This window comes from Eucalyptus grandis, chromosome 3 (genome assembly GCF_016545825.1).
Source record: "Eucalyptus grandis isolate ANBG69807.140 chromosome 3, ASM1654582v1, whole genome shotgun sequence".
NCBI lineage: Eukaryota > Viridiplantae > Streptophyta > Magnoliopsida > Myrtales > Myrtaceae > Eucalyptus > Eucalyptus grandis.
Window position 1 is genome coordinate 71599868 of NC_052614.1, and position 22944 is coordinate 71622811.

The 22944-nt window shown below is 39.7% G+C and overlaps 2 protein-coding genes and 1 pseudogene across 2 annotated transcripts; 2 read left to right on the forward strand and 1 right to left on the reverse strand.

The window, feature by feature from the left end:
- Positions 1 to 750: 750 nt before the first annotated feature.
- LOC104429125 (3-hydroxyisobutyryl-CoA hydrolase 1) lies at positions 751 to 13307 on the forward strand. Its single transcript, XM_039310009.1, has 14 exons — positions 751 to 850; positions 934 to 1014; positions 1094 to 1162; positions 1435 to 1498; positions 3233 to 3312; positions 3446 to 3529; positions 3762 to 3846; positions 3988 to 4073; positions 4218 to 4339; positions 4444 to 4504; positions 4609 to 4710; positions 4885 to 4986; positions 5391 to 5432; positions 13053 to 13307. The coding sequence occupies exons 1-14, from the start codon at positions 797 to 799 to the stop codon at positions 13305 to 13307; spliced, it is 1287 nt and encodes a 428-aa protein (XP_039165943.1). The 5' UTR covers positions 751 to 796.
- Positions 13308 to 14916: 1609 nt separating this feature from the next.
- LOC120292110 (predicted GPI-anchored protein 58) lies at positions 14917 to 16471 on the reverse strand. The gene is made up of 3 exons (XM_039310010.1): positions 16467 to 16471; positions 15484 to 16027; positions 14917 to 15450 (listed from the first exon to the last, which is right to left on the reverse strand). The coding sequence occupies exons 1-3, from the start codon at positions 16469 to 16471 to the stop codon at positions 15202 to 15204; spliced, it is 798 nt and encodes a 265-aa protein (XP_039165944.1). The 3' UTR covers positions 14917 to 15201.
- A 2148-nt stretch (positions 16472 to 18619) lies between these two features.
- LOC120291513 lies at positions 18620 to 22168 on the forward strand (annotated as a pseudogene).
- Positions 22169 to 22944: the final 776 nt, after the last annotated feature.

Genomic DNA, 22944 nt, shown 5'->3' on the forward strand with positions numbered 1-22944 from the left:
GGAGAGCTGAGTTAGTAAAGAAAAACCAAAATAATGTCGTTTTGCCTCTTTTTTGAATTTTAATGTAAATATTAAGTAAATTAAATTATTTGAAAAAAGCGGGGGAGGAGTTGTAGAACGGCGAGGGTTGTGCAAGCCCTTGTCATTGCCACCCTATTATCACTGAGAAGGGTTGGCAACGGTGGGGGAGGGTTGGCTGAGGTCACCTTAGCCCTTCCTGGTGACGGTGAGGTGGCGGTGGCAAGGGCTTGCACAGTCCTTGCCGTTCTGCAACTCCTCCCCCCTTTTTAAATAATTTAATTAAATCAATATTTATATTACAATTTAAACTTGACGTAAAAGGACGTCGTTTTTGGCTTATCCAGTCACGTTAGTATGCAAAATGATGTTGTTTTGCACTTGTTTTGCCAAAAAAAATGTCACAACAGCATTTTGGACAAGTTTTCTTGCCATTGGCACTTAACCGATCAATTTTTCTTTGATTTTGACACTTATGTGTACATTCTCTAATTTTGGCACTTAAGTGTCCCCTGTGCGAAGTTTTGGCACTCCAAGGGTTCGGGTCTCCACACGAATCCTTAATAAGCATGAACATCATGGAAACTGCAAAACAATAGTTTGATTTGCCTTGGGCATCATCAGACGAAGGCTAGTTGACGAGGTTGCATATGGTCATTGAGGATGTAGTTGTATAAATGTGATGACAGCATTACTCAATCTGCTTATGAATAGGAACCGAGCTTCCTAGCTTGGCCCTCATAAGAGGAAGGAGAGAGAGAGAGAGAGAGAGAGAAGGATGCGGGTTCCGAGCTCTACCGAGTTGTTCCGCAGAGACTTAATGGAGCAGCCGGTGCGTCCTCTCCACTCATTGATGTCCAACCATTTAATAGAGGGCATGCTTAGCGGTTTCGGAGATGATAATTTCATTTGCAGGTACTATTTGAAGAGTACTCAGGAGCGAGAAAGGTGATCTTGAACCGGCCTTCCAAGTTAAACACCCTCACTCTCGAAATGGTGCGTCCCTCTCTTCTTTCTTTGCTTGTTTATGTGTCTTCGTTAATCATGTCTGTCGTCGTCTTCTCTGAGCACGCAGGTTTCTCAGATGTCTAACAAGTTGCAAATCTACGAGGGCGATCATACCGTCAACCTTGTTATCTTGAAGGTAAATACAGGTTGTATTCATGTACGTCATTTTTGATGATTTGTCAATTTAGTCCTAAACATTTTGATGATTTGCCATAAAAAAAAATTAAAACTAAATTGGTACAATAAAATGTTTAGGATTAAATTGATAAATTGTCAAAAAACTTTGGACTAAATTGATACGATTGAAAAGTTTAAAACTTAAATACCTGATATACATTAGGTTTAGAGCTTTTTGGACAATTCTCATTATTCATGTTATTCTTTGCCTCTTGCTGAAATATTCATCAGGGGAACGGAAAAGCATTTTGCGCAGGCGGTGATGTTATTGGAAATATGTGCTCCATCTTAACAGGTGATCAAATCCGGATATGCTCTCTTTTAATTGTAATTCATATAACTGTAAGTCGTGATAAATGCAAGAGAATCATATATACATGCTGTATTCTGAGGTTCCGTGGCAAAAGCACTACATTGGCAAATTTCAATGAGTATTAGTAAATGTTAATAAACCATTGGTAAAAATATGAGATTGGCGACTTTGTTGCAAGCCTACCGACACTTGTGTGATATTACCAAATGTTCTTTGATAATTGCAAATTACCAACTTTTATACTAATTCATGAACTTTTCTTTTGTGTAGCTTACTATATATAGAATTTACTAATCATTATATGAAATTACTAACCCGAGTTACTGTGACTTACCTACCTTTTTCGCATTAAGTTATAAAACTTATTTGGGTTTACCAATTTTCATTAAAGTCGCTTGTCAACATTTGGTTTCTCTTTTACCAACTTTTTAATTGAATTACCAACTTTTATTTGCCTGTGTTAGCAATCTTTACAACAGACAAACTCTGATCAGACATTACCAACCTAAATCAAAGTGATTTTCCAATTTTTGTCACTAAATGTTAATAACAACAATTACAATTGCCGCTGTTGTGATGTTATAAGTAGAAATAATTGTCTTTGTTAAGGGTCTTTTCAGACATATAATGGTACCGATTTCCTTTATGTTTATTGTGAAGTTATGTCCAGTTTAGAGTTGATGAATCAAAATGAGTTAATCACTTAACGGGAGAAAAATTGATAAGTCACGCATATATATTTTGATAAGTTCATATGAGAGTTAGTAAATTTAATGCGAAGACATATGAAAGATGGTAAACGATTAGAAGACTTCGTTTTTTAAAATCAACGAGAGTTCATAACTTAATTGAGGGAAAGGTTGGGAAGTCAATCACTTAAAGTTTGATAATTTCATATGATAGTCAGTAAACTTAAGGCCTTACATAGCTAAAAGTGGTAAAACATAAATGATTTTTTTTTTTAATATCAGAGATAAGAGAAGTTGGTAATTTGAATAATCAAATTAACCTTGATAACTAACTCAACTTTTAGAGTTGCTAATGCAAAACTAGTTGGTAACTTTATTGAAGAGTTTTTAATTTCTCTAATTGAGGTTGTTAATTTCTAAAAGGAATTGGTAATATTTAAAATGTTGGTAAGCAAAACCAAAATAATAATAAAAAATAATAATAAATAAATGAAAGGGGAAAAGTAAATTTTGTGAATATATTAAAAAAAACCAAATAAATTAGGATAAGTAATAGAAATGAATTGATAACCCAAAACTAATTGGAAATTTGATAAAAAAAATTATAAACTGCACCAAAATAAATATTGGTAATTTCTTATAATAGTTGTTGAATTTAAGGCGTTCGTAAATGAGGTAAATAAATAGATAAAAGATAAGAGGATTTTTCTTTGCGAAAGATAAGAGAAGTAGATACTCTTTAAAATAAAATAAAAAATAATAATAAACATTGGTCACTAGCGAGTTAGTGGCCAAAATTAGTTCGTAACTTAATCAGAAAAAAGTAAATTTTGTTTCTATCAATTGTTCTTTGACACTTAGAAACCTTTTCGAAATTAACCATCACCGGAAAAAAAAATCAGTTCTAAGGGAATAGTAAATCATATATAGATATATAAATATATCTTCCACAAACGAAGAAATGTCATCAATATAAATCTTAATCTTATGATCCAAGTAATTTCTGGTATTAATTAAAACCCTTCAGGACATTGGAGCTACGGAGCAAGCTTTTACAAGAAAGAGCTCACGTTGGATCACTTGATTGCTACCTATAAAAAGCCTTTGGTGAGACTTGGGCTCTTCTCTTCTTATCCAGTACTTGCATGTTTGATGAACCAAACAATGCAGCTTCTGAAATTAATTTACCAATACCTTCTAAATCACCTTGAACATCTTCTTCATGTGAATTTTTTTAAAGATATGCCTCATCGATGGAGTCGTAATGGGTGGTGGCGCTGGAATCTCCATGCATGGGAGCTTTAGAGTTGTGACAGAGAAGACGGTAAATAGTCACCAGATGAGCTTAGTTCATCGTACTTTTTCCTTTTTTTATCGGGAAAAATGATTTATTAGCTAACTCAAAGAGTTTGAGTACAAAAGACACGAATCAGAACAAAGTAAGGCCGACAAGGCTACTGGTGGACTTGATAACCAATAAAAGGAAGAGACCCATTTCTAAGGGGAGTTCATCGTAATTTGTCTTGTGGATAGTGTGACGATTTATGATATTGCAGGTATTGGCAATGCCTGAAGCCTCAATTGGACTTTTCCCGGATGTGGGTGCTTCTTATTTCCTGTCCAAGCTTCCCGGTTACTTTGGTAATTTTCAACATCGTTTTCTTTTGGAAGGGAGTTAAAGGCACATTATCATGAGCAAAGAATTCATTTATTGTCCTTTGGAAGGAGGGAGTTAAAGAGGGAGAGAATGACATTGAATCAAACTTTTCATTCCTCGTGCAGGTGAATATTTAGGGCTAACAGGAGCACGAATAGATGGAGCAACAATGCTTGCATGTGGTCTTGCAACTCATTTTGTCTTTTCAAAGGTTACTAGTTAGCAGTAATTATAAAACTTGTGCGCTTTTTAAATTCAAAAGTTAAAATGAAAAATTGTGAAATGGTAGATGTATTAATATTTAAATGAATATAATTTTGCTTTTCTTTATATGGGTAACTTGTATTATCAATAGGATCTTCCTCCGTTAGAACAAGCTCTCTCTTCAGTGGAGTCCTCAAATGCATCAGAAATTTTATCTGTCATCAGCAAATATACGCACAAATCCAATGTGAAAGAGGAAGAATTCCACAAAAGGTGACTCATATTCAGTTCTGGCATTTCACTCTCTTCTTGTTGAATTTAAGCTCTTCATTAGAGCTAGTCAGAAAAATTCCAACAAGTCTTCATCGTGGGAATAGATTGAAGAGTATAAACAAGTGTTTCTCAAGACAAACTGTGGAGGACATATTACATTCTCTTGTAAGTGCATGTTGTTGTGAATTTGTCCTTTTTCTTTCTTTTTGACTTTAGCTACAAAGCGTTGATCGCGATAATTGTACAGCTGAGATAATAATACGGTGCAGGAAGAGAAGTTGTTAGACAACTTTACAGAGAAATGGATCGCGGATGCAGTGAAAAATATGAAGTCTGCTAGTCCAACTAGCCTAAAGATATTTCTGAGATCGGTAATACACAAAACTAACTCCTTGCGTACGGACATACATGCATGTATATGTTTATTCCTACAGTTCTGAACGTTATTGCGTGCCGGACATTGTCAATTATTTTTGTGTAACATTACGAGGAACATGGCATATTCCATTCAACAACCAAAAGAACTTGCTGGTTTTGATGATTAGATAAGAGAAGGACGTGGTCAGACGATTGAACAATGTCTAGCTCGAGAGTACACCATCTTTTGCAACATCGTGCGAAGGAAGATCACCAATGACTTCTATGAGGTACTTCAAGCAAGAGTAGCGATAGGGTGTAATATAAACAGCTTTTTGTGGAATCCATTTACAAATTGATGCCACTAAATAGATATTTTAATATCTAGGACATATTCAAGTAACCCATTGGAGGTTTACTTTATCACATCACTTTTGTAAGCGACTTCTTAATACGAAGAAGTATTGCTTAGACTGTAGACCCACATAGATCAATACTATCTCAACCATTGATTATCTAGGTCCAACTATGAGGGCCACATAATCAATAGTGGAGATCAGCTTGGTTTAGATCATTTATGGACCATAAAATACTTTTGTAATCTGATTATTCAATAAGCAGTTCTATCATTTTTCTTATATGTTCTTCTCTTCATTAATTTGGGCAATGCATTGCTTAATCCGTTTCGGTGCAGGGTTCAAGGGCAATTTTATTCGATAAAGTCAATAAACCCAAGGTGCAAACACATATTCTGTGACCCTACTATTTGACTTGTCGAGATGGATCTTGAAACTTTATTTAGAAAGAGAAAAAATAATATCGATTTATTTGACATTTAATATGGTTATGACATCTTTTACCAAAAAAAAATAATATATATATGGTTATGACATCATGCTTTCTCTCTCTCTCTCTCTCTCTCTTTTAATGTCCAAACCTTTTGATTGGTACTTGGCTTTATCCGTCATTAGCTGTATATTGGCTAGACTAGGACGGTCTAAATCAATAACTTCTCTTAACGAATTAATGGGAGGGAAAGGATTTATATTGCAATAACAAACTATAGAGTCTCATGTATATTACCCCATTAAAAAGAAAACCATGGACTTAACACCCATGTGTTTAAGAGAGAATAATTGAAGACTCACATTGTCAAGTCATATACTACATATACATTGCTGGTCCAATTTCCAATAGCTTAACCTTATGGGATAAACGGTTTATCTAACATATTTGATGAATTAATACACGGGGCTGAGTTTGAGCCTGATTTTAGTTTGATGAACACAGTGGGAGCCGCCAAAGTTAGAGTTAGTCAGTGCAGAGACGGTGGATATGCTGTTCAAAGCATTGGAAGAGGATGATGACGATTGGTGTTGTCTGCAGCTCCCTGCACGGTCCTCCAATTTGATTGGCCATGCAAGATCGAGGCTCTGAATGAACCTATATGTAGTATTTCATAAAGATGAATGCAACCGGACTATCAAGCATCTATCTTCAATGCGTTTCTTTCTGAACTATCTCGCTAGCAATTTCTCAAAAGACTTGTAAGTTGACTATTGCGGTGGTAATTTAAATAATATGTACGTCATGGTGATAAAAATTTCATTCCAACAATACTAAGGTTTTTTCTTTTCCCAGCAGCAGTATTTATGTCTTTCAGATTATAGAGGCTTGGTGATTGTTGTTGTAGAGATGCGACAGATGTAGGCCATCATTTTCCTTTGGCAACTCAGTCCGTTGAATGAAGGAAAACTATTTTTAAGAAATTATTTTCTGATTTTTCGGTGTTTAGATATCAAAAAACTAATTAATCTATAGAAAACATTTTTTATTGACTGAAAATAAGTTTAGATTGGGGAAAAACTACCTTCCGGGGATGTCGTCCTATCCAACGGCATATTTTAAAGATGACCACAGGAAGCAATCTCGCTTAAATAGTTGGATCAAACTCTGCTATATGATTTTTCGTTTTAGTAATTTGTTGACAGCTAAATTTTGGGCAACCCGTTTAGTCATTTATTGCATTAAAAATTAGGGGGTAATTTTATCCCTGAAAAAAATATTAGTTACATAGCATACGGATTTAGGTGTATTGATTTTTAATTTGCATTTTTTACATTTATTGGACCGATGACAAATGGGTTCGAATTAGCGGTTTTAAACTTTAATTTGATAAGTTGGGCTAAGTTCCAAAGCGAGCAAATTGGCCCAAGCCCCCCTTTTTTTTAAAAAAAAAAAATTATCTTGTAAAAATAGGAGTTTGAAATTTTCTGAGATATGATGGAATTTTTTCGGATAGGGCAAGTGTAAACAATTATTGTGTTTGGAAAAGTGAATATTGCATTTGAAAAAAAGATCTTCGTGCATATCGATTTGGAAAAATTAAAAACCCTAATCGATTAGGCCTATAAAAAGGTAAAACACATGGGCTGCGTTTGGTAGTCCGGATTTGAGTTTGGATAGGATAATTTGTTATCCTATCTGATGTTTGGGAATGTCCACCGGATCGGACAAACCCTGATACATCTGGATAAAACGCCGGATAAAAAATTCGGGGGAGGGGGTGGGATAAGCCCGGATTGGATAATTTTTTTTTTTTAAGGAAAGAAAGAACTTAACAAAAAGAGAAGATATCATAAGCATCTACATCAAATGGATGCCTCCGCCTCTCCGATTCATTGTCAGCCCTCTTCTTCCACTTCTTCTCCCATCTTCGCTTCTCATACACCAGCAATTGGGTGCCCCTTCCTTTGGATCATGGTCTTATTGAATCTGATGACCAAGTACGTTGGACGTCTCAAAGGAAGAGGGGAAGATGGTGATGGTAATGAAACAGCTATAAATCTTTGGTATCTTTGACAATTTGGGATCTCCATCGATTTGAGGCAATGCAAAGACTACTTCGATGGTCGCCTAAAATTCCCCCACCCCTCTCTCTGTCGCAGTCTAAGATTTACCGATTTGCGTTGCCATTGCATGGCGATGTTGGTGCTCACCATTTTCAATGGTGGCCACTGTAGAGGTGGCCACAATTCCTAGATCCAGGGCTTTTCCATGGCCTTTAATTAATTGAATTTTCTATTTTTATATTTTATAACTTAATTGAATATCATATTATTTTTTAATCTTATCCTAAAGTGTGCCAAACACTTGATATGATTAGATATGTTTGCATTTATTATCCAGAGAATTTAATATCCTACTTTATCCTATCCTATCTTGATTATTATCCCGACGACCAAACGCAGCCATAGGGTTTTAGGGAGGCGGCCACAATTTCATACACGGCCACCGTTGGGAGAGGACGCTGGTTCACGAGAAAAGAGAGGGTCAGCAACATTTAAAACCCACCAATGTAAATCTAGAGAGTGGAGAGGGAACGTGAGGGGAAGGAGCCTGGCTTTCTCTCTGCAATGGCTCGTTGAAGCTTCCCCGCAGCATCTCGGCGCAATCTTTAGCAAATCTCTGCCACATCAAACAACCCTTCGAGCCAGCATTGGAGTTCCAGCAGTTGTACGGGTTTCCCGAGGATAGTCCAGCAACCTCCAGGTTCATGAAAGTTTGCAGAGGATACGTGAAAGAAAGCTTGTCAATTTCATTGAGTGGGGCCCGGCGAGTATTCAGGTTGCCCTATCAAGAAAGTCTCCATATGTTGAAACCGCCCATAGGGTCAGTGGTCTTATGTTAGCAAGCCACACCAGCATACGGCATCTCTTTAGCAAGTGTTTGAATTAGTACGAGACGTTGAGAAAGAAGCAGGCCTTCCTTGACAATTACCGGAAATTCCCAATGTTTGCTGCGAAATTTCTTAGACGATTATACGGTATCCAACTCTCGGCTTTGCCTCGCATCGTCACGTGGAGATTCCTCGACGTTAACTCAGCCCACCTCACCATCGGCTACACCACCACCTTCGCCGAGCACCGTACCGCAAGCTAAGGCGACGAGCTACTGATCCAAATCGATCTCCATCATGATTCATGAGCCATCGTTCAAAGTCCAAAATAGGTAAAAATTTTGTCTATTTTAATTTCCAAAAATTTCGTCAATGCGGTGTCCGTAATCTCAAGTAAGATTATAAATTGGAAATCTTTTAATTTCACAACGTGCATACGGTTGACAGTCCAATTTTCGCACCTGAAATCTGACTTGCAATCGTACAGAAAATCGCCAATCCGATCTCATGCTTGAAATTCGATTCTCGGTTTTATTTAAAATTGACCAATCTGATCCTATGCGCGGGATATGATTTATCAATTTATAGATATCCATCTTATCTTGTCTAATTTGTTGTCGTGGTGTTTGAGTCGATTTTATTTCCGTAAAAGAAAATCCCAAAAAAAAATTGAGTTAGATTAGGTTCCTTGCTTGTTTTAGGGTTATTTTGCATGTTTAGAATAGGAAATTTAGTTATTTCAAATTTTTGAAATAAAAATCCAAAAACATAAATTTAGGATGTTAGATTTTCCTTTCATTAATTTAAATGGCACGCTTAATTATTTGGCAATTTTAAATTTCGAATTTTATAAATAAAAAAAACACAAAAATCATCATGCACATGGCATATAGAATTAGGAAATTCTTTGTACATCATTGCATATCATGATAAAATTGAGTGTTTCATTTTAAGCTTAGATTTATTTTTTAGATAGGTTGCATCTTAGGTTAGAGATTGCTAAGTTAAGATAATATATTAGTTTAAATTATGGTTTAGCATGATCTAATCCTTAATATAAGTTGGATAGAATTTTAATCTAGCTAGATAATTTTTGCATTTTTCTTAATTTCAAATTTCAGGGAAAATACCAAAAAGATTGCCTTTAGAATAAATCAATTTCATTCTTTAGTATAGATTGCATTTTATTTATGTCATATAGTTTGGGTTATATTGCCATGCCATATCATTACATGTTAGATTAATAGCATTGCATTGCATGTAAGATTAGATTCTCGTTAATTAAAGAAAAAAGAATTTGCGTGTTAATTAGAAATCATATCTAGGACTGTCAATGTGAATTTTGATATAACATTGCAGATGCTTTCGTTGTCATGAGGTAAGTCCTGCAATTTATTCACTGCTTTATCTGGGTGTTAAATTGGTGGTTTGCGCACCTGCATGATCACCTCATATGTTAAGGAATAAATTAAAATCAATTCGAGCTACCTGCAAATATTTTTTCGAAAATGAAAGAGAAAGGTACCGAAAGGGCATTAGAGAAATCTAGCATAATCAAGTTCCCGAACTCTCAAATCTCTAGTTTGTAAAAGTAAAGTAAATCTCATGTTACTTTACTTGGGTTTCTAATCGACCCACCAAAAATAGATTAGTAGCGACTCTTGATTAAAAACATTTTGCATGTTAAGAATTTGAACCTAAGTCGCGAATTGGTATAGGCCTGGGAGAGTCCGAGCTAAGTTTAGACTTAGTAGTCCATTAACCAAACTTTAGGTGGTTCACCCAAAATTTTGGTCGCGACACAATTGTATGTGTAATTTCATTAGTAAGTCAATTTCATTTCCTTTGTGTAAAAAATATTTTACACCAATGGTGCTCCTCGTATTTATCATTGTTCAGATTCCTATAAAGTTCGAAAGAAATAGTTTCAAAAAATAGAGAGCAAATTTCTTTTTCCATAAAGTTGAAACAAAATCCTTTCTAGCATCAACATCGTCACGCCCCGATCCTCGAGCACATACCCATCCCTCGATGGTCGATAAAAAAATTTGGAACGAGTTGCCAACCCTTTCTTTTTATTGCATATGCGAAAACAAAAACAAATCTCCTAACAGTAACCATCTTGGGATAGAAAAACAAGACAACAGATTCACAAACAAAACATGCTTTTATAAATCAACTAAGTCCAGTACAAAAGTTAACAACCAAAAGACTTCAAAAGACCAGCTCTCAAAGAAACTGTCTTATCTGACCCATACCTCAGATCTCCTTAGCTAGGCTCCAGGTCCTCTACTCTACAATCCTGAAAAGTTAAAGCTCACGACGGGGTTAGATATAAATCTCAATGAGTTCACGCCTTAAACCCCAATTAGGAGGGTAATATGCCTAGAGGCATCCTAACCATATAATCATGCAACCACAGAGACTTCCCTCGTCTCAGATCCTCCATACACGTTAGTATAATTTATATAACACAGAAGTGCAATGATAACACTTGATCAAATGGAGTGTCTCAAATCACATTTCCATCAATCACCACATCTCAGTTGATCATATATTCCAATTGATCACTGTTACATAGGCACGACCTATCATGCATTTCAATTGATAATAGTCACATAGGTACGATTTAACCTCACACAGCGGATCTAACCATCACATAGTGAGTTTATCCGTCACACAACGGGTTTATCCGTCACATATCGGGTTTATCCGTCATATAGCGGATCTAACTGACACGCAATGGATCTATCCGTCACACATCGGATCTATCCGTCGCATAGCTAGGCGTCGTCTCGCCCCATTGAGCACAATAACGTCTACCTCAAGACGGCTTTCCATATAAAAGCATCGTTCACTTGACACAAAGCGGGAGATGAATTCTCTTAATTAACACACAATCATTCAATTTTAGAATAAGTAACCCAATTTCCAATCAATACTCAATTTGCACAAATTGCCACTAAATTGCAGAAATTAACCACACCATTGCAATCAGCACGTAATTCAGGTCATCGGCTATCTCGGTCTAATTTCTAGAAAATATTAAATAATGAATAAATTACAAAATAATTAAATAAATGCAATTAAGTAAATAGATAAATTGCCATTAATTAAATTGAACTACTTAATTAACCTAACCATGCAGGCACCTGAACAATCAGGTCAACTTTAGCCTCCTTCATATAGAACTCCAAAACCCCATTTTAAAAATAAACTTGGCACCTATTTTTTCTTTTTTCAAACCCTCCAAAATAAATTCATACGGGGTCCCGTATTTGAAATTAACCCGCCAAACTTTGCACACACCTCATACAAAACCCCATCATTTTATTGAGCACATAAAACTTGGCGTCCAAACCCGACACCATATTTCTTTTCTAATTTCTTTTCCAACCACCCTCTTTTGAGAACAAACCTTAGTAACCCCTCTTCTTTTCTTTTTTTTTTTTGTTCCAAACGTTTAGAAATAAATTCATAAGTGCTCACGTACTCAAAGTTAATCCGTCACCGTCAAACTTTGCATGCACCTAGTTTAGAACCTCATTGTTTTATGGGCAAATAAGTTTTGGTGTCCGGACCCGACACCTCATTTATTTTTTATTTAATAGTCCAATGGGTCACTTTTTGCAATAGTAATAAATTACTAACAAAGAGCAATCCACCATATGACCTCACACATAAGTTCTCAACATGCCACAAGTCCACCACATCACTAAATACACCTTATTTAGCAAGCACAATATCAAGAACAATCACAAAACCATAACCGATTCTAATTGGCAGAAATCGGGCCACTCGCGCGTCTCCAAGTTTAAATCAAGAAACCTACCCGAAAAAGCTCAGAAAATTTTCAAATTTGAATATATTGTAAAGAACACCTAAATGAACATTTTTCATGCAGACATATTAACCTAGATCCTTCTAGATTCGTCCAAGTAAATCGCTCAATCTAGTACCAAAAATTGGGTCCGCTTCCAGAAAGTCTATTTTCCGAAATCAGTTTGGTTCAAGGTCCAAAAAATGTCTGTTTTATCTGAAATTTGAGTATGTTAAATTAGAAGATGTGAAAAACAACTTTTGTAAAGAAACTATTTTGAAATTTAAACTCTAAGAGTTAATAAAAACCCCTAGAATCCCGAAATTTCACAAATTCCAACACAGTCTGAGACTTTTTTTTACAAATGACAGAGCTGATATATCATTCTTTTAAATCCCTAAAAATCTTGAGAAAAATGTATGTCATAGCTGAAGATGTCTAAAACCTTTCTCAAGAAGGAATCAACTTCAAATTCGCAACTCATTTCGATCTACAAAGATGGCAAATGACAAGGGTCCAAAGATCTAAATTGTAGAAAATCCACTGATTTGGACTAATCCATCTTAAAGGTGTTAATCTCACTAATTAGATTAACACTAATCAATTCTAAGACTAATCTAACCATTCTAAATTATCACAAATCCATTCTTAAGCTAATTTAACCAACCCTTAAATATAATTAATCTCATAAGTAAGGTTTAGTGAATAAACTCACCAGTTTAGCGGTCCGGTGAGTCCACGGTGACGGCGGCACGAAGGCGACCAAGACCCCTATCTTCGGCGGCTCCAAAGGAGACCCAGATGAGGTTGAAAACAGCCAACAAGCTTGCTGCTTGAGCTAGGAAACCAATTCTCAGCTGAGCTGGGCGAACCAGCTGCTGGTCATTAGCATTGGCTGGGCATGGGGCTGCTCTACTGCTGGAGTTGGAATGCTGAACAGTGGCTTGCGGGTTGAGCGGCACGAGGAGCTGGTCGCGGTTGCTAGCCTTGCTGCCCTTATTGGACTGGCTGCTGGAATTGCTGGCTTGCGGCAACAAAACAAAAGGAAAGGGCCTGGTGAAGGAGAGGGACGTGAGGTGAGAGTTTGCTGGGTTGAAGTGTTGCTGGTGTGACTGAAATTGGAGGCTGTGGCAGCCGAGTGTGAAGCTTTGTTGGATGCTGGCATTATATGGTGGGGTGAGGGCTAGTGACGTGAAGGGGTGAAGAAACGTGAGATGGAGAGAGTGGAGGGGAAGAAAGATGAACACGTGAAAGGGAAATGGAGTGGGCAGAAGATGAAAAGAAAGGAGGGGCTGTTCTATCGAGCGCGGGGGGGCTGAATGTGAAAATAGAGAGGGGGAGAGAGAGAGACCCATTTAGTCAAGGGAAAATATCCTATGTCATGATTAAAATGCCACAAAAGTCTTCTTATGCTCATCTTCTTGTCCTCAATTACTTTCTTGAGCCTAATATCCCAAATGTCGCGACCTAAATTTTCAGATGTATTATCTAAAATTTGGTTAATGAATTACTAAGCTTAACTTAACTTTGGTTTTTCCAAGCCCATACCAATTCACGACTTAGGTTCAAATATCTAGCATGCAAAAAGAGCCGTCACTAATCAGTTTATGGTAGGTCGATTAGACACCTAAGTAAAATAATGAGAGAATTATTTCACTTCTACAAACCAGAGATTTTAGATACGGGGACTTGATTACGTTAGATTTGGCTAACGTCATTTCAATACCTTTTTCTTTTATTTTGAAAAATGCTTGGCAATCAACTTGAATTAATTTTAATTTATCTCCCTAACATGTGAGGTTATCATGTAGGTGTACAAACCACCAATTTAACACTAAAAAAAACAAATAAAAAAATGCAAAATTTACCTCATAGCAACGAAAGCATCTGTAATGTTAAATCGGAATTCACATCAACTATATGAATGAGTAAATGCAATGCTTCTAATCTAATATGAAATGATATGGCATGTCAATAGGTCATAAACTATATGAATGAGTAAAACTTTTTTGTGATTTCTTAATGAACATGCAACAATTAAAGATGTAATCTAAATTAACCAAAATGACCTAATCTTAATGACATGTAATTTCTAATTAAATAAACCTAGCAACAATTACTAAATGGCGTGCATTTCATGAACCTAATTCCTTATGGCGTGCACATGATTTTTTATTTTTTTAATAAGAACATGTAATTTATCTAGGAGAAATTATTTAAACCTATAATTAATAAACATACAATGACGTGCAAAGAATGCCATAATTCTACATGATATATGCATGATGATTTTTTTTGTTTGTTTTTTCTAAAATTCGAAATTTAAAATTGTCAAATAATGAAACATGCAATCTAAGTTTAAAATAAAACTAGCATCCTAAATTGATTTTTTTGGATTTTTTATTTTTTCAAAATTCGGAATAAAATCCCTATTCTAAATATGCAAGATAACAAAAAAAAATTATAAAAAAACTTAATCTTAATTTCAGCATTTTTTATTTTTTATTTTACGAAAAATAAAATTAATTCAATCAACACCACAACAAATCGGACAAGATAGATTAATATCCATAAATTGGTGAACCGGTTGGCCAATTTTAAAATTAAATCACGAATTGAATCTTGGACGTGAGATTGGATTGTCGATTTTTGTAAGAAATTGTGAGTCGGATTTCGAGCGCAAAAGTGGACCATCAATCCCTAATTTAAGGGACTAATTCATGTCGTAATCCCAATCATACATTATTACACTAAAAAAAAAAATACTATAAAAGACATAAAGATAATAATAAAAACATAATAAATAAATAAAACTACCTAATGTATTTTTTTTTTTTTTTTCTTTTGCTTTCCAACCAAGGGCAGTGCTCGTGGTGGCTGGTCACCGTCAGTCCGGCGAGGGCGTCGCGGTCGGAGCTCCGGCGAAGGTCCGGCGAGGGGCAGCAGCGCGCGGCAAGGGAGCAGCAGCAGATCGGCGTTCGGGTGTTTCGGGTCTGCTGGCGTCAGTCACTGGCAGAAACGAACAGGGCAGAGGGCAACGCCGGGTCGTCGGATCGCTGGGTCTGTGGCGTCGGGTCGCTGATCGGAGGTCGCGGTGGTCGGATCTAGCTGCAGGAGCGGAGCAAAGCGAGCACGGTGGTGCGGCGCGGTGCAGGGATGCGGGCTCGCAGGCGAGAGTTCCGGCGAGATGGGACAGCGACGACTTCGTGGGTCCGGGGCAGATCTGCTGGACGTCGGAGCAGGAGCGTCGCGGGTGGAGGCTCGAGCAGAGGCGGTGGCGCTGCAGGTCGCAACAAAACCGGCGGCTCCGGCACGGGCTGCAGCGGCTTCGTGGCTCAGGTGAAGAGGCAGGCGCTCGGGCTGCTGCAGGGGCGGCAGAGACCGACGAAGGCTCGAGCCCGGCTTTGGCGGTTGGCAACGACAGCAAACGGGGGCGTCGCGGGTCTCTGCAGGGGCACGGAGGTGGAGGTGGCAACGCTCAGACGGAGGACTCGGCAGCAGGCTTTGGCGTCGACGACGGCGAGAGCAAGGGGTCCCGATCTGGCGCGGTGGAAGAGGCTCGGTCGGTCGCTCGGTTGCTGCGGGGCGTGAGCTGGAGGCGCACGGTGGTGTGGTTGTCGAAGAGCAGATTGCGGGCGGAATTGGGTGGCGGAACGGCGATGCGGCGTCCGGCGGGGCAGCTACCGGTGCTGGGCTTGCGAAAAACAGGCGGGCGGCGAATGTGGCTTCCGGCGGGCAGAAGGTGAAGCACGGCAGGCGGTAGACGAGCCCACCGGGGAAGAAGAACAGTGCTCTTCTTCCCTTTTTTGAAATTCTCTCTCTCTCCTGTCTCCTGACGTCTCTTCACCGTTCCTCCCCTGAGAAAATATTGGGTGGGTTTAACCCAACACGTAGGCCGTGGGTTAAACCATTCAGCGGTCGACACGTGGCGCCACGTAAGCGAGGGCGTCAGGCGTTCAAAATTCGCGCGGGCCGCGTGGGGCCCACCACTCTGACGCTCAGCGCTTCTTCCTCTCTCCTCTAACTCTCGTCTCGGCTGGTGGCTCGGCTCGGCTCGGCTGGCAAAAGAAAGGACGTCCTCTCCTCCTGACCTGCACGCTCTCTCTCCTGTCAGATTTTCTCTTTCCTTCGTTTGAGGAAGAAAATGGCCGTTCGTTCCTCTTTCCTCTCCATTTCTTTCCTTCCGAATTTTGAATCTGAAATCCTCTCTCCGCGCTCGTTGTTGCTCCGCCGTGCATCAAGCGGCCGTTCTCCTGCCATCACCGACGAACCACATTACGGCCGCCGCTACTCCGGTGCTCACTCGCTTCTCTCTTCGGGTTCGTTGCTGCTCCGTCATTCGTTCCGGCGTTCCCGGGATCGCAGATGCAGCACGCGGAGGAGAAGCAGGCCTCTTCGAGCTCCCTCAACGTCGGCGACGTCGCCCGCCAAGCGAGACCCGCACACGGAAGGCTCGGAGGCGAGGTTGCTGGAGAAGCTGGTGCTGAGCTGCCTCGTCGTGTTCGATGCTCCTCCGCCTCCCTCTCGCGACGTCCGCTCTGCTCTCTCTCTCTCCCCCTCTGCGAAGTCGTGACTCTCTTCCAGCGAAACGCGACGCCGACGGCCCTCCACCTCTGCCGGTTGACTCCGTCGCCCTCGACTCCGACTCCGACTCCGACGCCGACGCCGACGCCGCCTCCTCCCTGAACCCGACTCTGACGCCGACGCCCCTTCGCCGGTTGCCTCCGTCGGCGTCGGAGTCCGTCGCCCCGACGCCTCGGCCTCGGCCTCCGCCTATGCGCCTGACGCCGACGCCGACGCCGACGCCGATGCCCCTTCGCCAAGTCCATGCATCGCAAAAAATGGTGATGCCGACCCAACATTACTTATTCAGTTATTTCCTTTTGCTGATGATGGGGAAATTCCATCTTGGACGAAAAGTAGTCCATAGTATTCTCACAGTACTGTAGCATCATCCGTAACCATAGCATAATGATTTAGTTTCTCGATGTCTGCATTTAATATCCAAAGCTGTAGCAAATTAATGAGGATAGTAACAAGATATCAGAGAATGTAGGAGGGAGGAAATATCTGATATACTACACAAATTGCACCAAAATTAAGCACTAATGTCTGGGTAACAAGATTGGAAGCTTTCGATCAGAGCAAGAGTGAAATCACATGGAGTTTCAGATTTGAGGATGACATCTACTTCAACCGTTCCTGCGTTAAATCTATTTGACATTGCATTCGGATTTGCATTTTGTGCCTATGTACTTCGTTGTAAATTTTTTTCCTTTTGATATTCAATGGTAGGATGGGAGAAGGCTGAAAATGAAGTCTTGGTGCTAAAGAAACAACTGGAGGCTGCAACACAAAGGAACTAGACACTAGAAGATTGAATCAGTCATCTTGATGGAGCACTTAAGGAATGTGTGAGGCAGCTCAGACAGGTGAGGATGAGCAAGAGCAGAAGATCCAAGAAGCTGTGGTCAAGAAAACTTGTGAGTGGGAATCAACAAAGGCCGAGCTTGAGACTAAGCTTTCCAATGTCCATGCTAGCTTCAAGCAGCCAAGAGTGAAGCTTCTTCAGTTATATTCTGATCTCGCCCCTAAGCTTGATGCTGCTGAAAAAGAGAATGTGGCCCTCAAAGCCAAAGTCCTTTCTATGTTGGAGGAGCTAGAACTTAGGATTATTGAGCGTAATTTGAGCACCCAAGCAGCAGAAACAGCCAGCAAACAGCATTTGGAGAGCATAAAGAGGTAGCTAGGCTGGAAGCCAAATGCCGTAGACTCAGAGCCATGTCTTGGAAAGCAAGTGTGACAAATGATCTTAAGTCTTACAGCAGATGAGGTTTTGCCTCCTCGGCTGCTATTTTATGTGGATGAGGCTTCTTACGTGGAGATAGATAATTGCGAGATTGTATAGTCCTGTAGAGTTTTGATTTGAATGATTTTCTAGCAATCCGAATCAAACTGCATTAGAATTTCTGAGTGCTGTCTTCGTTGCTTGTGCATCAACTACCTCCCAGACCCTGCAGTGCAAGGGACATCCATAAATTACTTGTCGAACATGAATGGCTGTATCAGTTAAATATCTGCTTGTTATTGTCCTCTGCTTTGTCCCTGAATTTTACATCAACTTACATAATTTGCTTGATATCCTGTTGATGTCTTGAATCTTAATGACAGAGCATTTGGCTTTAAGTCATATCCTGATCATCTGGCTCGACTGAATGATTGTTACCACTTATTTGCCTGCATCACCCTATTCCAACAATGTCCTAGATATGATGTGAACTCATAATTTACAGGAACTTTTTTTCAAATCATGTCATTGTATTGTGCCACTCTGCCTTGCATATTTGCTAGTTTGTATGCTGACTCTATCAATGATTTGAATGGGTGAATCCACTTGTCATCCTGTAGGAAAACTATGACAACTTGAATGAAGCACTTGCAAGAGGAGACCACTCATGGACTGCCCTAACATTAAAGGTGATAATGTTATGTTCCCTGGCTAAGAAATGATTCATTGATCTGCTGCAGTTAGAATTGCAATTATAACAGATGGTTGTTCTGTGAACTCCTTTCTGTAGTGCAACCTCGATCCATGGATCCTTCAAAGGACTTGGCTGCTTATGGATATGGAAGCATTGCTTGGAAAGAGAGGATGGAGAGTTGGAAACAAAGGCAAGAGAAACTACAGACGATGAAGAACAAGAAAGGTGGCAAGGAATGGGACGATGATGGGGACAACCCAGATCTACCACTGTAAGTTCTGTTCTCTTGTCAAATTTGATGAGTGGCATTGCTAAACCAGTCTTCTCTTTTCTCATGAAGATTATATGCCAATTCCTGTTTGAGAAGTCAATTATGTATGGTTTAGTTCTTGCATAGTTTCCGAATATGTTGAGATTGGGAATCAGGGGTCCCTAATGCCGTGACTTTTTCATCTGCAATGTGAATCAGAATGGATGAGGCGAGACAGCCGCTGTCAAGAAAGTTGCCTATATCCTCCAGCCAAATCAATCCCTACAGAATGATCATTGTCATCCGGCTTGTAGTGCTTGGATTCTTTTTCCATTACAGAGTAATGCATCCTGTGAATGATGCATGCGCGTTGTGGCTCATATCTGTTATCTGTGAGATCTGGTTTGGTCTCTCGTGGATTCTGGATCAATTCCCGAAATGGCTCCCTATTGATCGGGAGACATACCTCGACAGACTGTCCCTGAGGTAATAGATTTTGCCTTCCATTTCATGCTATTTGCCTGATCTTTATGTGGATTTGTAAAATTATGAATTTGGCATTGTTCTTTAGGTATGAGAAGGAAGGCCAACCTTCTCAACTTGCTCCAGTAGATATATTTGTGAGTACTGTCAACCCGCCGAAGGAACCCCCCCTGGTGACGGCAAATACTGTCTTATCGATTCTCGCTGTGGACTACCCTGTTGATAAGGTGTCCTGTTATGTTTCTGATGATGGTGCTGCTATGCTGACATTTGAAGCACTCTCAGAAACATCGGAATTTGCAAGAAAATGAGTCCCTTTCTGTAAGAAATTCAACATTGAGCCACGGGCACCTGAGTTTTATTTTGCTCAGAAGATAGATTATCTCAAAGATAAGGTTGAGGCATCTTTTGTGAAGGAGCGAAGAGCAATGAAGGTAGTAGGAGTGCCAAATTTAACTTATCAATTGCTCTTTGCAGATGATAGTCAAAGTCTTAATTCTGTTCTTGCTGTGTTTGCAGAAAGAGTATGAGGAGTTTAAGGTTCGTATAAATGCTTTGGTGGCCAAAGCCCAGAAGGTTCCTGAAGAAGGGTGGACGATGCAGGACGGAACACCATGGCCTGGAAATAACGTCCGTGATCATCCTGGCATGATTCAGGTATGCAAAGTTGTCATTTTCAGTTTTAGAACTCTTTGTTGATGTGAGATGAGATTAACTGCTTATTTCTGCTATCTTTAATAGGTTTTTCTTGGCCAAAGTGGAGGACATGACTCTGACGAGAATGAATTACCTCGCCTTGTCTATGTTTCCAGAGAGAAGAGGCCTGGCTATAATCACCACAAGAAGGCAGGAGCCATGAATGCTTTGGTAAGTGTCATAAGAATCCACCTTAGTTGGTAAACCCCCTTTTTTGCTCTCTCCATTGACCTCTCTGTGAAATTTTGTTTGTCTAACAGGTCAGGGTCTCTGCTGTGCTTACAAATGCGCCTTATCTTTTGAATCTGGATTGTGATCACTACTTCAATAATAGTAAGGCTATTAGGGAGGCAATGTGCTTCATGATGGACCCACTTATTGGAAAAAGAGTGTGCTACGTCCAGTTCCCTCAAAGATTCGACGGTATAGATAGGCACGATCGATATGCCAATCGGAACACCGTGTTTTTCGATGTAAGCATGCAATTATCAACCATTGAATTGCCTCATGTCCATTGCACATACCGTATCATTAATTCTGTGCAAGAAGATCTGACAGAGAAATTTCTCTCTTTCAAATTAACATGAAAGGTCTGGATGGTATTCAAGGTCCTATTTACGTTGGGACTGGTTGTGTATTCAGAAGGCTGGCACTCTATGGTTATGATGCTCCAAAGCAAAGAAGCCACCGACCAGAACTTGCAACTGCTTGCCAAAGTGGTGCTGTTGTGGGTGCTGTTGCTCTGAGACGAAGAAGAAGAAGAAGAATACCAAGCCTAAGACCGAACTGAAGAAGAGATTTTTAAAAAAAAAAAAAAGATGCAGGTACTCCACCACCTTTGGAAGGTATCGAAGAGGGCATTGAAGGTGAGATTCTGCTTTTGCATGAAGTCCCACTTAATTGTCTAGTGTTGGTTTACCTTTTTCTATCATTGAATGTGCCTCTAAATTTTGGCATCAATCGGTGAAATCTTTTATTCTTCCAAAAGCTTGTTTTCTATTGGGTTGCTTCCCAGTTAACATCTGTTCCAATTTGGACTTAACCAATTTTGCTTCCTATGTCATGTTTAAGGCTAGTTCTTTTACTTAGTCATCAATACATTCATGTTTTCCTATGCAGGAATTGAAACTGAAAATCCCACGCCTCAGCATAAGCTTGAAAAGAAGTTTGGGCAATCCTCAGTCTTCGTCGCATCGACAATGCTAGAGGATGGAGGAACACTGAAAGGCATGAGCCCTGCATCTTTGCTAAAAGAAGCTATCCATGTCATCAGCTGCGGCTACGAAGATAAGACTGAGTGGGGAAAAGAGGTAAGTGTAGTGTAAATGCTCTCTTCATGCTATTCCCCGAAACGATTATTGTTTCTCTCAGAGTTGGCTGAACTTTCATCATATACAGGTCGGATGGATATATGGTTCAGTTACAGAAGATATATTGACGGGCTTTAAAATGCATTGCCATGGATGGCGTTCCATCTACTGCATCCCTGCAAGACCCGCTTTTAAAGGATCTGCTCCCATTAATCTTTCCGATCGTCTCCACCAGGTCCTTCGTTGGGCTCTTGGTTCCATTGAGATCTTCTTAAGCAGGCATTGTCCCCTTTGGTATGGTTATGGAGGCGGTTTGAAATGGTTAGAGCGATTATCTTACATAAATGCCACAGAATACCCCTGGACATCAATCCCTCTGTTGGCATACTGTACTTTGCCTGCTGTGTGCTTGCTTACTGGGAAATTCATCACGCCAGAGGTAGGCTACAAAAACCGACTTTGCTGCTCTTTTGCAACAGCTGGGAGATTGTCGGAAAGGACTGTGACACTGCTTCTTGATTCTTTATTTGGTTCATAATTTTTTTCTTTTCTAGGATGAGGAGGTGGCGTGAACCACAGTATAATGTGTATTATCATCTCATAATCTCTCTCTCTCTCTCTCTCTCTCTCCCTCCCTCTCTCTCCCCCTGTGTAAGTGTAACTCAGCCGAAATTGTGAGCATGTATTATATACGGGGCATCGTCCCTCAGTTGATGCTGCTTAATGTGGCCATGCATGGCGTTTTGCTGTTGGAAGATCAAAGGGAAAAGTTCAATTTTCTTTGGCCACAGAAACGGTTTTGATTGCTTACATATTCAAGAGACCTGACTGTACTTATTACTACGAGTGCATTGCAAACCATGCCATTTTTTAGATTCTCCTCAAGAACAATAGAGCTGCAAAAGTCGGTTGAAAGATCAAAGGGAAAATTTTCAATTTTCTTTGGCCACAGAAACGTTTTTGATTTCTTACATATGTAAGAGACAAGACTGTACATCTTATTACTACGAGTGCATTGCGAACCATGCCATTTTTTAGATTCTCCTCAAGAACAGTAGAGCTGTAAAAGTTCGTTGAAAGATCAGAGGGAAGAAGTTCAATTTTCTTTTGCCACAGTAGGTGTTGCGACGGTTTTGATTGGTTGTTACATATTTAAGTGACCTGACTTAACATCTTATTGCTCCAAGTGCATTGCAAACCATTGCCATTTTTCAGATTCTCCTCAGGAACAAAAAGAGTCTCTGTAACAGTTGGATGCAGGAAGTTTTAATGCAAATCATCTCTAGACAGAAAGTTTTACACGATTTGAGCGTCAATGCAGCATCAACTTGGAGATTCATCTTGGCATCTGGTGAGACGGGCCAGAACAATGATGAGACGCAGGTGACCAAAATGTTCCAACTCTTCAGCAACAGTAAGAAAAGCAGGCGAGGAGCCCAAAAAAAAAAAGTCACAAAAGAGAATCTAAAGAAAATTCTGGCTATTTTCCACACCATCCCCAACCCCTTTTTTGTATTGGGCTGGACAT

What these genes read in the sequence shown, in the direction of transcription:
- LOC104429125 (XM_039310009.1), top strand. Translation starts at nt 797, where the DNA reads ATGCGGGTTCCGAGCTCTACCGAGTTGTTCCGCAGAGACTTAATGGAG. An exon ending in GAGTTGTGACAGAGAAGACG is followed by an intron (nt 3,530 to 3,761) that starts GTAAATAGTCAC and finishes ATGATATTGCAG; the next exon opens with GTATTGGCAATGCCTGAAGC. An exon ending in AGGACATATTACATTCTCTT is followed by an intron (nt 4,505 to 4,608) that starts GTAAGTGCATGT and finishes AATACGGTGCAG; the next exon opens with GAAGAGAAGTTGTTAGACAA.
- LOC120292110 (XM_039310010.1), bottom strand. An exon ending in GAGCCGCCGGTTTTGTTGCG is followed by an intron (nt 15,451 to 15,483) that starts ACCTGCAGCGCC and finishes GCTCGAGCCTCC; the next exon opens with ACCCGCGACGCTCCTGCTCC.